This window comes from Phaseolus vulgaris, chromosome 7 (assembly GCF_051622355.1).
Source record: "Phaseolus vulgaris cultivar YP4 chromosome 7, ASM5162235v1, whole genome shotgun sequence".
Classification (NCBI taxonomy): domain Eukaryota; kingdom Viridiplantae; phylum Streptophyta; class Magnoliopsida; order Fabales; family Fabaceae; genus Phaseolus; species Phaseolus vulgaris.
In genome coordinates this window covers 42,579,981-42,594,840 of record NC_143504.1, presented here as the reverse complement: position 1 = coordinate 42,594,840, position 14,860 = coordinate 42,579,981, and the positions used below count along the sequence as shown (strand labels likewise).

Here is a 14,860-nt window from a genome sequence, read left to right as displayed (position 1 = left end):
TACTTGTCTTAATTTCTGTAGGACAATCAGGTTTAGGGTTACTCATATTTTTTGTGAGGGAAATGCATGTGCTGATAAGTTGGCTAATTTAGGGTTCATTCATAGAGAATCATTTCATTGGTATAATAGACTTCCATCTAGTCTGTTCTTAGAATTATTTATGAATAAGTATAGTTTACCTATGTATCGTTTTTCTTAACATGTGAATTTTGGTCTAGTCCCCATATTTTTGTATTTTCTTTCTTTTTCTCTTTTTTAATAATACTTTTTTCATGTGATGGCAGATGATTGTTGTTACTTGAGGTATTAGCCTAGCTGAGATGTCAAGTTGTATAGTGATGGATAACATGAAATTTTTTATATAATAAACTAATTTCAAATACCTATTCATAAAATGTAAAAAAAAAATTAAGATAGAATTAAAATTTATGATGTTTATTTTTTTTTATAAAAGAGATATAAGTTCACGAGATTTTAGTGTGTTTTTTTTAAATAAAATGCCAAAAAGCAAGTTGATAAGCAAATACCAAAAAATAAATTTAAGTTTGTCACCATCTATTCTCTAGTCTCGGTGGTACGATTAGTGTCAAGTTACAACTTGCAACAACTCACAGCTTCTTGCCGTAACGTTTGTTTTGTCGCGCCTGTCCGCCACAACCGTCTCGGCTACGACAACGTATCTATTGAGATCTCTGACGGTGGCTCTTGATCCGCCACCGTCCGAACTCCTCATCTGCACCAGACGACGGCGTTTCGAGATCTGCCAATTCTCTCTAGTGACAGGTTTCACTCTTTTTCACTTTCATTCCAATCCATTCGTTTCTATTTGCTCCTATTTCGAATTTATATGCTATCTTAACTTCTGTTGAATATAATTTAACCGTTAGGATTTGAAATTCGGGGTGATTTTCGGCGGTGTACTCGATCTGGATTTGCAATTTCAGATGTTCAAAGTTGCATGTCAAAGCATTGTCGAAAATCACGTGATTATGAAAATTGTGAAGTTTGTGATTGTAATTTCGAACATTTTAAGTTAAGAAGCATTCCAGAGTCCCTGATTTTCGTGCTAGTATGTTTTTGCTGCATTTTGGAACTTGTTTCTTTTTAGTAACTTAGTGTAGAGTAATGCTAGTGGTAGCTTCTCTTTTTTTTTTAATAATATCTCTGGTAATGGGAGAGTTGGGTCACATAATCGTTACTCGTTGTAAAATTGTGTACCTAAGAAGCGTGAGATCACAATGTGGTTACTGACCAGTCCTTTTAGTTGGCATCAGTTGGCATGACTTAAGCAACTCTGCTAGATTGGAAAGAAGTATTATCTCACGAACAAATAATAGCTCAATGCTCTTTGATGGCAGTCAGGGTGCAGCTATAGATTGTGATTTCTTTGCGGATTTTGATATGTAATTTTCTGTTAAAATAACAGAGAGGGTGCGTGTAGATTGCTCTTAAATTTTGTTAAGATAGTTGGCTACGTATATGGTACTTCTCATGACGCTCAGACAGTTATTTAGCCATAGTGAAACACTAACATTTCAGTGTCAACAGGGGCAAAAGTTACATTTTATTTCAAATTTGCTAACTCGCATCTTGAGTCAATAGGTCTCGTGAGTTTACTCCTGTTTACCCATAAAGGAATTTGAGAGTCGGGTAATTTGTTCTCAACACAATTGTAGACTCTAATGAGTTTACTTGTTAACTTAAGAATTCGACTACGTTGCTTCTAATATTTAAAATTGATTGTATTCTCATGTCCATGCTTCCTAGTTTTACTCCTATGGATTTTTTATATGTGTTCTGTTGAGAATTTGTCATTTAAGATCTGTTTCCTGTTTATGACAGTTAATTTGACAACATAAAATTAAAGGTGATTTGAAAAAGTTCTTCCTGGTCTAAAAGAGTACTGGAGAGATATGGAAATCAACAATTGGTATACGGAGCTTACATATGATGAATGGGTACCAGTCACTGTATCTGGTGCTCGTCCAGGTGCTCGATATAAGGTTTACTTCTCTTCCTTTCATTGATTTATTAGAGGATCGCATAATAGAAAATTAAAAGGAAAACTAGGCTAGATATCCTTTCTAACAAAACGGTAAAAAAGGTCCTGATTGGGTCTTGTTATGAGTTATTTTTCTTTGGAATACTAGAAGTCCTTAGGCTTTCTAGGCTTCTTATGTGAAGTCCTTCCTTTGCCTTGGACCAGATACTTACTCTATCTATTATTCACTGTAGCATGCTGCAACAGTAGTTGATGAAAAACTATACATTACTGGAGGGAGTCGTAATGGGCGACACTTATCTGATGTTCAGGTATTTGGTATACACCAATGCTGCTGAATCCTGGACTTGTTGTCGTGTGTCATGTGATTTAGCTGTTTGCAGGTTTTTGATTTAAGAAGTTTGACGTGGTCCTCTCTGAAACTAAAAGCAAAGGTTGGAAAAGAGGATGGCAATAGCTCACAGGAATTTCTTCCTGCCACATCTGGTCACAATATGGTAATTTGTATGACAACTCTCTTGATGCGCATCTATGCTTATAGTATGAAATTCTCCAGTTTGGCTACTGGAACCATGAGTGTTAGTGATAAAAGGATAATATTGATATTTGATTTGTTCTGATATAGACTTGGAAATTTCTGCAGATTAGGTGGGGGGAGAAACTGCTTCTTCTTGGTGGCAGTTCACGGGACTCTTCTGCTGAATTAACAGGCTAGTATCTATACAATGTTTTTTATAATGGGGGGAAAATCATATATTTGCCTGATTATTTCATATCCATGCATGGCATATTATTACATGGTAACACATACAAAACTTACAATGTTCATTGAACTTCTTTCAGTTCAATACATTGACATTGAAACATGCCAGTTTGGAGTTATTAAGACTTCTGGAAATGTCCCAGTAAGTGTATTCATTGATCTAAAAGTTGGATGTTCTGTTCTTAGATGTTGATTTTTTTGTTTGGTTAATGTTTTCATTGTCCTAATCTAAAAGTTTTTATGTAGTTTAATTGTGCTGATGAATCCATGTAACCAGCCCCTGTTAATGGGATGAGGATTGGTTGTTACAGTTGCATTATATTCCTACTTTCTTTTCATTTTGAATCATGTATGTAGAATATTCAATTATGTAGTATTTCTTTGTATTATCTGTATATGTAATTTTGGAATCCTTTTGATTGTAGTTGAAAAGATATTTGATGTTTTCAACTTATTTTCCCAGGTAGCCCGTGTGGGACAGTCTGCAACACTAGTTGGTTCAAGAGTGATATTGTTTGGTGGAGAAGATATGAACAGGAAGCTGTTGAATGATGTCCATGTTCTTGATCTGGAAAGTATGACTTGGGAAATGATAGAGACTATGTAAGGGGTATCAATTTTACACTTTCAGAAAGTGTGTTTTCATGCTTAAGATAAGTTCCATATGACTGACCATACCAATTTCTTGGATTTTGATAGCCAGACACCTCCATCTCCTAGATACGATCATGCAGCTTCTATTCAAGGAGAGCGATACCTTCTAATCTTTGGTGGTTGCTCTCATTCTGTTTTCTTCAATGATCTTCATTTATTAGACATGCAAACAGTACGTGAATAGTATTCACCAACTTTTTCTTTGCATGTTTAATTAAATCAAATTATTATTAAGCTTGTTTTTTCCATTCTAGGGTGATCAGTAAATTGTGTATAACAATGCACAAAAGTGAATTTTGATATGATACTGTTAGACCTCCAATTACCCTAGTGTACACTATAAAGGAAAAATATATTTGAGATTTAAGGCATGTATGCATTGGTGGGGATTGAGGGAATAGTATTCACTGTGATAACAATGGAGTCAAAGAATGCAACTCCTATTTTTCCAGTATCCTATCTTATCATATACGTATTCCAGCATTTTGCCTTTCTTTCTAAAAAAACCATGAACATTCTAATTTTTCCTACCAAATTGCTTTTTAGACTGTAGAGCATGTTGATGTTATCTTGCTTTGGAATTTCTTGCACCTTTTTCTTTTCTCTTATAAAATGAACTGGGTTGTATCAATTTTCCATTGGCAGAGGCTAGCTGGGCCAAGTCACAAATTGAATTGTGACGCTTGGACTGCTACACTCTTTAAGTATAAAGAGTTGCATCCTAAATATTAACTATAACTTTTGGCTTAGTGGTAAGCGTCCGATTCAATAATTGGTATTGAAACAAAGGTCACAAGTTCGATTCCAAGAGGGGCAATTATTGCGGGTTGCATCAATTGTCCTGGGCCATATGTGCTAAGTCACAATCGAATTGTGACACTTTGGTTATTATGTTAAGTAGAAAAGAATTGTTCTGTAATTATTAGCTATAGTTTTTGACCTCGTAGTAAGCACTCAATCCAATAAAATTTAGTCACAGTTTTTGTGTATAAATATATACTAGTTCTGGATCAATATTTTGATGAATCATGAAATAACATTCAATGGTTATTGAGGAAAAACTTGTTAACATCTAACTGCTAGAAATAGTGATGTTGCTTACTGATTAAGGGGGAAAAATCACTAGGGATGCCACTAAATGAAATTGGAATCTTTATCTGAATTTTGTTCCTAGGTACATGGATAAGGATAAATGAAAGCAACTCCATGATAATCATTTGTCCCACTCAGGCTTATTCCTGTTATATGATGGAATTGTGGACTGTCATGGTGTCAAGGCATTTGGCTAATATTAACTGATAATTTAGGACTTAAATTTATTTGGTTGATAAGTTATCTTTACTGAAAGTTATTTTACCTTAAGAAAAAATTAGATGAGTTTAGTTTAAAGTATCTGCTGGTGGCTACTAAAATACTTGGTTCATTAGTGAGAATGTTCCGTAGGTGATATTTGGAACAAATAGAAGCAGACATTTGTTGAACTAGTAATTATACTTTCTATGAGAATATGTATCTAATATAGATCTGCTTCTCCATTGGAAATTTTCATTACAAAATTTATGTGAAGTGTACAAGTGTTTGTGTTGTGTTTTTTTTTTTTTCTGAAATTTGTATCTATTGAAGTTCATTCAATGAAAAAGCTAATAGCTGACAAACAGTTGGAAGAAACAGAATGGTATGTTAGTTGCGTGGAATGTATATTCACTGGTCTCCCTTTTAAAAGGTAAGCTTAAGTAAGGAAATAACCGAAGATAGGAAAACAAAGATCTCATGATATCTTAAAGATAAGCAACACTTATCTCTGTTACTTACAAGTTACAACACATACTTTGTCATTGATGATGGCTAGGGTACATATTTACAACACATACACTTTTTTTCATCTCATGCTTGGCAAGTACTATTGTTTGTAAAGATCTCTTTACATGTGTTTGCTTCTTACGTATAGCGTAAAGTTGCAAACATAATGTTTATTTTGCTTACTATGTTAACCTGGATCCGGTAATCCATGGAATGAAGGGGAAGAACAATTTCAGTATTCCTTTTTTAACTTTTGATTGATTTCAATTTACATATACCTATCCAGATGTTGTTTGAGTTTTGGCCATTGATCCTCCAAGTAATTTTTTCCCCATACAAATTTAGCATTGAACATATATTGATCTAACAATTTTGTTTGGTTCAGATGGAGTGGTCCCAACCACAAACTCAAGGTGATTTAGTATCTCCCAGGGCTGGTCATGCTGGTGTCACTATTGATGAAAGCTGGTTTATAGTTGGTGGTGGAGATAATAGAAATGGTATGTAAGTATTTTATTTTTTAAAATTAAAAAGAAATAGTATCAGAGGAGTGAAAAATAAAACTTCAAGGAAGCAGATAAAATATTCTTCAAAACAGAAATTCAATAATTCAGCATGTATTTCCGCTCCTTGTACATGTCAGAAATAATAACTTGTTGAAATTGCATTGAGATTGACCCTACTGTGAAACCAGAAACAGAATCATCTTGAAACAAATTTAAGTGGACGGGGAGGCTTTATACTCCAGCCAAATACACCTGTATAAACCACACTTTGCACAAACATTTGGCCTCCTTGTTTTAATTAAAACCTTAAATGAACCACAAGAAACTATGCAAAAGGGAAGGGGATGGGGTAAACTACTGTTGCATCAATTGTCTATACATTATAGTTTTAGTTGTTATTCTTCATGATTGTATGATTATCTAATTTGCAACACAGGTTGCCCTGAAACCCTGGTGTTAGACATGTCTAAGCTTGTATGGTCAGTATTGACTGCTGTGAAGCAAAAAGATCCACTTTCTAGTGAGGTAATTACTTGGTGAAATAATTTATTTTATATTTTTAACATTTCAAGGAATATTATTTGAAGGATTGTTGTTCTTTCTTCTCCAAGGTTCTATTAGAGTTTGTCACCGTACCTGTGATTGTTTATTTTAGGGCTGCTTTATGACTATATATGTATTTAGGATTTGAGTCGGTTCCTGTAAATTTAGCTCAGGTTCAGTTGACTGGGATCATGTTTTATCCTAAACACTGAAGCAGGAACACCTAACATTCCTATTTCTCTTTTTTACAATACAAAGAGATCGTAGTTTTTAGTTTCCTCTTCTTTCTCTCATCTAGAGGTCCATGACAGTGAACAATAAATGGGAGTTCTAGAACATTCACTTTTTTTATCAATTTATGGTGTTTAGATGTAAGTGAGAGTGGGTAGAGTCTAGAATGACATCTCCAACTATAAGCTTTGAAGAACATAAATAATTTTATCTGTTGATATCTAGAATCACAGTAGGTCTGAAAGATGAGAAAAATCCTGGTTAATTTTAAGTCTAGATTTCATAATAAAGTCGGGTATTATCCAATGAAGAATCATATCCTTGTCTTGATGAGCCTATATGCTTACATCACTGTTTGAAAAAGAAATTTCTTGACTGTTGACTCTTTCACTCTGCAAGATCAAATCCTCACTATAAGACGTGGGTTCTATCTTTGGGCGCAGAATATATGTTTATAATTCATTGAATTGTTCTTTTCAAAATCACATATTCCTTCACAAAGTCTGATGCAATAAAAAGGAAAGGAGGAGGAATCTTTTTCCATAGAACTCAAATTCATTAACTTAAGCAAGCTTGGTGGTACATCTAAAATTATAAAGTTTCTGCGGAATTCCTGCTAAAGTTGGAAGCAAGTGTACTGCAATGTAACTGCGTATTCACAGAGCTCCAGATTGGTGGAAATTAGTGAGAGCGTATTTATTAACAAAGAGAACACCACATGTAATGTTGCAAGCAAACTACTTGAACATAAAATAGTAGGTTCATCACTTGCATTATAAATAAAAACGTAGGATCTTCCCGATTTGAGGAAGAAAGTAACCAACTCCTCTGATGTATTGTCTACCAAAGATTGACGTAGATTTAAAGGAATTTATTGAAAGAAAACACACAAAAAACTACGTATGAAGACAGTAAAGGCTGCCACCTTGGGAGATAGTAGCAACACCATAAGGGCACCTTGACTTCTTTTGACTTGCTAATATTAACCAATTGAAATGAGGGAGCAGCTCTTTGTGTGCAATTGAATACAATAATGACTGTAAGCAATTTTTTGTACTGAAATATCTAACAATAATTCAATCCCTGTTATTTTATTTATTTATTTATCTACTACCATTACCAGGGTCTTAGTGTCTGTTCAGCAAGAGTTGATGGAGAAAAGTATCTGTTAGCTTTTGGAGGCTATAATGGGAGGTACAGCAATGAGGTATGTGATATAAAGTACTTTTGTTGTCTATGGAAGATTGGATTTATTATTTTGATTTTGAAGGAAGACTGATTTATGTGCTTTTGCCACTGACCCTGTTATCCTCAATGATGGTTCATATATAAGCACACTCTTTTTCTTATGATAGTTTGATATGTCATTTTTCATCAATTATAGACATTGGAGAGGTTTTGTACTTTGATTGGTCCTTTTTGCAATATGCATGGTTTGCTCCGTAGCTTGAGTGCTTGGTTGTATGCCTCTACGTTGCTTGCTCATCTGGACATGCATGTCTGTTCATCTGGACCATGTATGCCTTCTTTGTTTCTTTTGAAATGGAAACAACTTGAACCCCAATGAAGCCTTCAAGAGTTAAGATTGTGTTAGGAATCTTCTACACATAAAGAGAAAAGAACCGTTCCCACAAGTGAAAAAAGAGAATAGAGTTGTAGAACAAAAATAATAGATTCTGTATTTTGAAGTAAGAACTACAATGGGACTACAAAGGAGCCCTTTCCTTTAACACAAGGGTAACTCCCAGTCAAAAATAATGTAAAAGCTCCCTCTCTGACCTTCCTCTCCCTAACTGACTCTTAACTATTCTAATCGTCTTAACAATATTCTGGTAGTTATCTTTGCACCATGTATGTCATTAATTCCCAAAGACTTTGTTAATCTGTATGAATGGTGAATTTTCTATTGAAAAGGTAAGTGCGCCATTTTTTGACAACAATGGTGATTGCATGCAACTCCCTAACATATGTATTAGCTGAAAGAAGCTTTGGGCAAAACATTTTTTCTAAAAGAAAAAATTGGGTGGTTATTCTGCATCAAAACTGCTCCTATCCCTTGCCCTGATGCATCTATTTCTGTTATGAAATCCTCTTGGAAGTTAGGCAACATCGACATGAGAGTATGAGTCATAGCATTGTTGTGCTTCTTCAGACCAAGTAAATGAATCTTTCTTCAGTAGGTTAGTGAGAGGAGCAAAGCAACTATAGAAGAAGCATAGTGTAGAATAAACATTCTATAAAAACCCGTGAGCCCCAAAAATCCACGCAATTGTTTAATGGTGGTAGGTGTCGGCCAAGTAATCATTGCACGAATTTTCTCAAGATCTAGGCTAACGCCATCCCTAGATATTGTATGGCCCAAATACTCTATTGATTCCTGAGCAAACAAGCACCCTCTTGAGGAAAACTTGATTAGACACGAGGCATTGAAAAAAAAAAAATCCAGACGAGAGATATGATCTTCTAATGACTTACTATACACCAATATGTTGTCAAAGAAGACTATAACAAACTTCCGCAAATAGGGCTTAATCAATATATTCATAGTTGACTGAAACGAAGCAGGCACATTACACAATCCAAAGGGCACCACCAAAACTTCATATGACCTTCCTGTGTGCAAAAGGCAGTTTTCAAAGTGTCATTTGTGTTCAGTCTAATCTAGTGGTATCCAGAGCGTAAATCCAGCTTTGAAAACCACTGCATCCCATGGAGTTCATCAACCAATTCTTCAATTGATGGAATGGGAAATCGATCTTTTATGTGCGTCTTTAACTTGCTCTTCAAATACTTTCTTTATATGTATTATCTTTGTCCGTTGAGGTTCTAACAATTCTGGACTTGGATCTTTCTGTTTTTGCATTATTCATTTTCTTTTTCGTGGTAGACGCTCAAAAACGAATGTTCTGATATAAGCCTTCAATGCGTTTTGCCACTTATTTGCACTACAAACAATCTTCCTTTCTGAATATCTTCGTTTGTATATCCTTGATACTGTTTTACTCACAATCTGCACAAATCTTGCTTGTGAGCTTCATCTCTTTCCTATCATACGTTGAATTTGGCTTTTAGCTTTATATGCGTCTTTATGTTCCTTGGACAATTTTTTAGAACAAACTCAATATCAGTGAACATTATAATTAATATAATAAATCATAAGTATCACTAAAACAAAAATCTTCATTATATCTTCTAATTATTGGGACTTTCTTTTCTCAGATTTTTCATCTTTAATGTATTTTCAAATTCTTTCCAAGTTAATATTAAATCAGAAAATTGTAGCATAATTACATTTAACCTGGATATTATTCTACTAAACGTGTTTCGAAAAACTCTTTGACATAAAAAATATTCATGCTCTATTTTTCGAAATCTTTAAAGTAAAATTTTGTTCATGCAAAAACTTTCCAATGCAGTTTTAAATTTAATTCTTTTTGCACAATTGTATTCGAAACATTTAAAACCTATATGAAAAATGTTTTTCATTCACAAAACATTTAAGCACAAGGCATTTGAGATTTTTCAAGTTCTTTGTGTTTTGTTCTCAAATACGAAAACTTTTCAAAATCATTTAACCAATAATCTTATTTGAAAATAGTGTTTTCTATGATTTAGAAATGTCAAATAAGATTCATAAACATAAATGCAATGTCATAAAACCTTCCAAGAATGTAAAGATTAAGCATGGACACTTCCCTGTTTATCGCATTTCGTCTAATGCTTGGACGATTCTTCTATCGTCTTCTATGAACAATTTCCAGCGTGCGTTTGATGCTTGCAAACGTATTCATCTTCTATGTGTTTACCGAGGAGTTTTCGTCTTATGGGAGCTTCTAACACTTGTATCGTATATTATGATCATTCTCAGCTCCATAGTCTGATCCTTTGTCTGACAAGTTCTCTCTTCGAGCTTTGTCTTATGGGATGCTATTTCATCTTATCATCTTTTATGCACAACAATTTTTCTTTTCTCTATTCACTTTGATTATATTATCTATTTCGCGGGTGAACATTAAGATTGGATCGTCTGATCAACATCTCCCACTATTCCGTCTTAACAACCTTTCTCTTGCTATATCGTCTAGTGAGTCTTACTCACTTTCTCTTCTGTTTTTGTCTAATCTTATGCTACACATGAATGAGCTTTGTCATATCAAAATACACCTTATAGTGCTTGTTATCATCAAAACATAAAGACACTCAAGCATGAGGTCATCTAATGAGTATTGTTTCGTCTACTAACATAACAACTTGGGCTTCCAAATTGGTCATGCAAGTATTCATTGCTTCTTGGAAAGCTTTTTGGCTCTCTAGTAATTGAAGAATGAAATCTATTTTTTCATTACTTTTTTGACACAGCATTCGTCTCTCAACGAAAGCACAAAAATGCAATGCCTATAGTGCATGTTAGGCTTCCTCCACATACAATAAAAAGACTGGATAATTCTCTGGTATTATTTCCTATGAAAGGCTCTCATACATGTAACAAATAGAGTCACAATAGAAAAACAAATCTTAGAGATCCTAACAACCTGAGAAAATACTACTCTGCTCTTAGCCCTAATTTGGATTCTCAACTTTTACTTCATTTCGCCTTTAACTGTACAGTCATAGTCATCAAAATATTTAGACTTGGTGCTATGTCATTTGGGCTTGCTCCTCGTTATTGCTCTGCTCATTTGTGCTTCATCATGATCATAATCTCCTATTACCTCCTCTTGGGCCATGATAGAGTGCCTACTTGTTTAGACATATGCCTCCTTTTATTAGCTTCACATGCAGACTTGGAAGGTTTTTGGACCTCCTACTCCATCTCATGTGAATATTAGTGGTATCTTTTAGAAAAAGAAGCTAGGGAATTGTGATGAATTTGGGGAAAAATTGGAAGGGAATGACTTGAAAGTTGAAAAGTGAGTTGGCATGGTTTGATTTCATCTTACCATTAAAGAATAAATGGGTGAAGAAAGTGTCAGGGTAGTTATGTGTTAACATTACAGAACAGGATATTAGCGAAATATCAATTTTCATAACCATGTAGACAGTGCTTTCAAGTAAAGCCACATGAGGGTGAACTATGGGTTTACATTTTTTAATGTGATGGGAGTCATTAAGAACATTTCACTAAATTATCCTTGAATTAGTAAGTTTTTTTTTTTAACAAAAAGAATACTGGAATAATTCCAAGAATATCAAGTAGGTAGATGGAATTAACAAGACCAATGCTGCTCTATGCTATTGCTAGTTGATGTTGGGCAGTGAGAGACATCCTCCACAAGAGAAAGTATCTAATGTTTTTATTGTTTTGGAGATCAGAATGTTGAGGCCAATGGTCAAACAACCTTGAAAAGATAAGATTACTGCAAGGGCTAGAAGAAACTTGGAGAATGTTGCATAATGTTTCCTCAGGTTGTTTGGTAATGATAGAAAACCAATGCTGGCTGCGGAGAGAAAAGTGGTTAAAATGGAAGGTGGTCCAATTCAAAAGACCTTGCACTAAATGGTTATTAAAAAAATGGTATTTGGTATTAACGAAAGCCAAAGGCATTGATTATCCATGTCGCTAGTGGGACAAAACTGACTGTTGTCCCATGCAAATTGATTTAATTCAATTCAGTTAAACTAGCTTCTACCTGACATTATGACTGCAAATTGCATGTTATGCCACAGATTATGAATTTGCTAATTTTGCATTTTTTTGGGCGGTTTTGTTAATTAACATTTTGGTGTTCCATATAGTGGATTCTATGGCTAATGGCTTGGTCACTTGCAAATTTAGGTTTTTGTTATGAGACCTAAGGAAAAAGACATTGTACGTCCTAAGATTTTCCAATCACCAGCTGCTGCCGCCGCTGCTGCTTCTGTTACTTCAGCTTATGCGTTGTCTAAATCAGAGAAGTTGGATTTCATGCAACTGGATGATATGAATTACAACTCATCTGTAAATGGTCATCCTAAAGACGATGTGACAAACAAAATTGAAGCCATTAAAGAAGAAAAACGGATATTGGAATTGTCAATTGCAGAAGTCAGGGCTGAAAATTCTAAGCTTGGAGGTGAGATAGAAGAAATAAATAATACTCATGCTGAGTTGTCCAAGGTATGTATTGCAGTTTTAATATGAAGGTGCGCTATAATTTAATTGGTAGGTGCTATTTTCATAACTAAATATGTATTTCAGGAACTCCAGTCAGTTCACGGACAACTTGTGGCTGAGAGATCAAGATGCTTTAACTTGGAGGTACAAATTCACTTTCCTATTTTGGAGTATTATATGGCTTTATGCTTGTGTAGGATTGAGTATAATAAAATTGTTTGCTTCCAGGCCAAAATTGCAGAACTCCAGAAGTTGCTGGAATCAATGCAGTCAATAGAAGATGAGGTACAGGCTCTTCGTGAAAAGAATTCTGCTCTGGACCAGGAAATGGAGCTTGTTGCAACAGCTCAGAAACAGACTCCTGGTGGAGTTTGGCGATGGTTTGGAGGGAGGGAGACATGAGAAGTCTGAGGTCATGGTGGCAATGTCAACTGAAAGTGATTTATTGGGTCTGAGGAACCTTAACAGGTTATATTCTATTTTTTTTGTTCACTAAATAACATTTATTTGTTACAGAACTTTTAAGGTATCATTTGAATTGAAATGATTGATGGACAACACTTTTGAAGAACTGAAGTCTGAAACTTTCGAGATGGGTACATAATCTTTTTGAATTTGTAATGCGTACCTTGACTGGTTTACTTTTGACTGATTCATTTCAGGCTCAAGTGTCTATTAAATTTGTAGGATTTACCTTTTATTTAATTTTATTCATTTGAGTATATATTGGAATCTGATTGGCATGTTTTATTCCATTTTAGATACAATTACCTGAATGTTCAATTGCTAGAGTATGCAGTTTTAGTTTTACTTTATCATATGTATGTCTTTGTTTTCGGTGTTGTATTTTGGTTTGATTCAAAGGACAGTGATCGCTGGTTGGTGAGCGGATTTGTTATCTCCATGTAAAAGATGTTCATAATGTGGTTCGAGTAGAATTGCAATCCCTCAATGCGAGTGTTTGGAGCGTCATTGATTGATCCCGTCTTGAATTAATATATGTATTTCGCGTGAGCAGAAAAATGCTCATTCCATATTTGTGAATTGATATCCAATATGGAGAACAGAAGTTTAAGTGTCCTTCAGAAGGAAGATGATTTTAGAGGAGTTAGTGTATTTGGCACTGTAATTGGTATTTTCTGAGATTAAAGGTTGCGTAGGTTATAAAAGGAACGACGAAAAGCATTGTGCGGCCAATTAATAATGGAATTAGATAGACAGAATTAAGTTACATATCCCTAGAACTAGGATCATCACCGAGCATGAAAACGTTACGTTAAATTTCCTTTAACTCTATTGATTATCAATGTTAGGAAAAACGACTTGTTGATTGGTTATCAAAATCACACCTTATGAGCAATAGGTTGAGTAAATTGTTCTTGTATAGGCTGCGAAGGTCTTGTCGTTGCAGTGTGGATATTTTCTTACGTGAGTCTCCTATATGAATTCGGTCTTCGGTCTTGAGTCTCTCCCAGGTCTTTAGAGTGGGAGATACCTGCAAAAGGTCATCTGACGTTCAAGTTAGGATTTGATTTACAATTGTTGGAGTACTAAATGTTATATAATGCGTATCTTTGTCTTGTCTTGAAGCGTGTATTTATAAGGTAAAGATGAGCCTTAGTGGTAAATTTGATTTAGTGGGAATTATTGAGTTAATCCTAGTATTATGTAGCTATTTTGTGCACTTTAATTGTGTTAATGATATGCCTTGAGAGGGAGTTTCTTGATTTCTCGATGTGTATTTGACTAGGCTTCCTAGATGGTTTCGGTCATATATTTCGTAAGTTATTCGACTATAGATGGTACACTAGCCCCCATATTCAGAAAGCTTTTTGCTTTTTTTAGAGTAGTATGTTAGTTAATGATTTCCAAAAACAATTTATCTTGTTTGGGTGGTCTTGTTGGTGTTGAGATGTACTCTGATATTTATCCAAACAATAGCCCCCGGGCTGGATTGGACAAAGGTCCTGAAGGGTCTAGAAGCTTCTATGTTTTGGTGAGGTTTGTGTTTTCGGGATTCATTACGAGGTCATCATAGCCGTTGGATGGGGATTGATCTAATAGTTAGGTAATAGTTGGAAAAGGGTGTGACGTTTGGACTTGTATGTTCTTAGTTTATGTTAAGCATATATCCATTTGCATATCAGTTAAGATTGTGCATTTCACGGACGATGCCTTGGTTTTAAGGTTGTGGATGATAAAATAATAGTACTTGGAGATGCAAACGGACTTAGCATATTTTTTATTTGAATTACTTCTATGGAAGA

The 14,860-nt window shown here is 34.7% G+C and overlaps 1 protein-coding gene across 1 annotated transcript; it reads left to right on the top strand.

Annotated features, from left to right (window-relative positions):
* Nucleotides 1–517: 517 nt before the first annotated feature.
* LOC137828595 (Galactose oxidase/kelch repeat superfamily protein) lies at nucleotides 518–13,317 on the top strand. The gene is made up of 14 exons (XM_068635235.2): nucleotides 518–783; nucleotides 1,843–2,003; nucleotides 2,236–2,313; nucleotides 2,386–2,499; nucleotides 2,646–2,712; nucleotides 2,846–2,907; nucleotides 3,229–3,368; nucleotides 3,465–3,591; nucleotides 5,605–5,719; nucleotides 6,162–6,250; nucleotides 7,623–7,706; nucleotides 12,276–12,596; nucleotides 12,678–12,737; nucleotides 12,822–13,317. Exons 2-14 carry the CDS (start codon nucleotides 1,914–1,916, stop codon nucleotides 12,993–12,995), a joined length of 1,521 nt encoding a protein of 506 aa, XP_068491336.1. The 5' UTR covers nucleotides 518–783; nucleotides 1,843–1,913; the 3' UTR covers nucleotides 12,996–13,317.
* The last annotated feature ends 1,543 nt before the right edge of the window (nucleotides 13,318–14,860 follow it).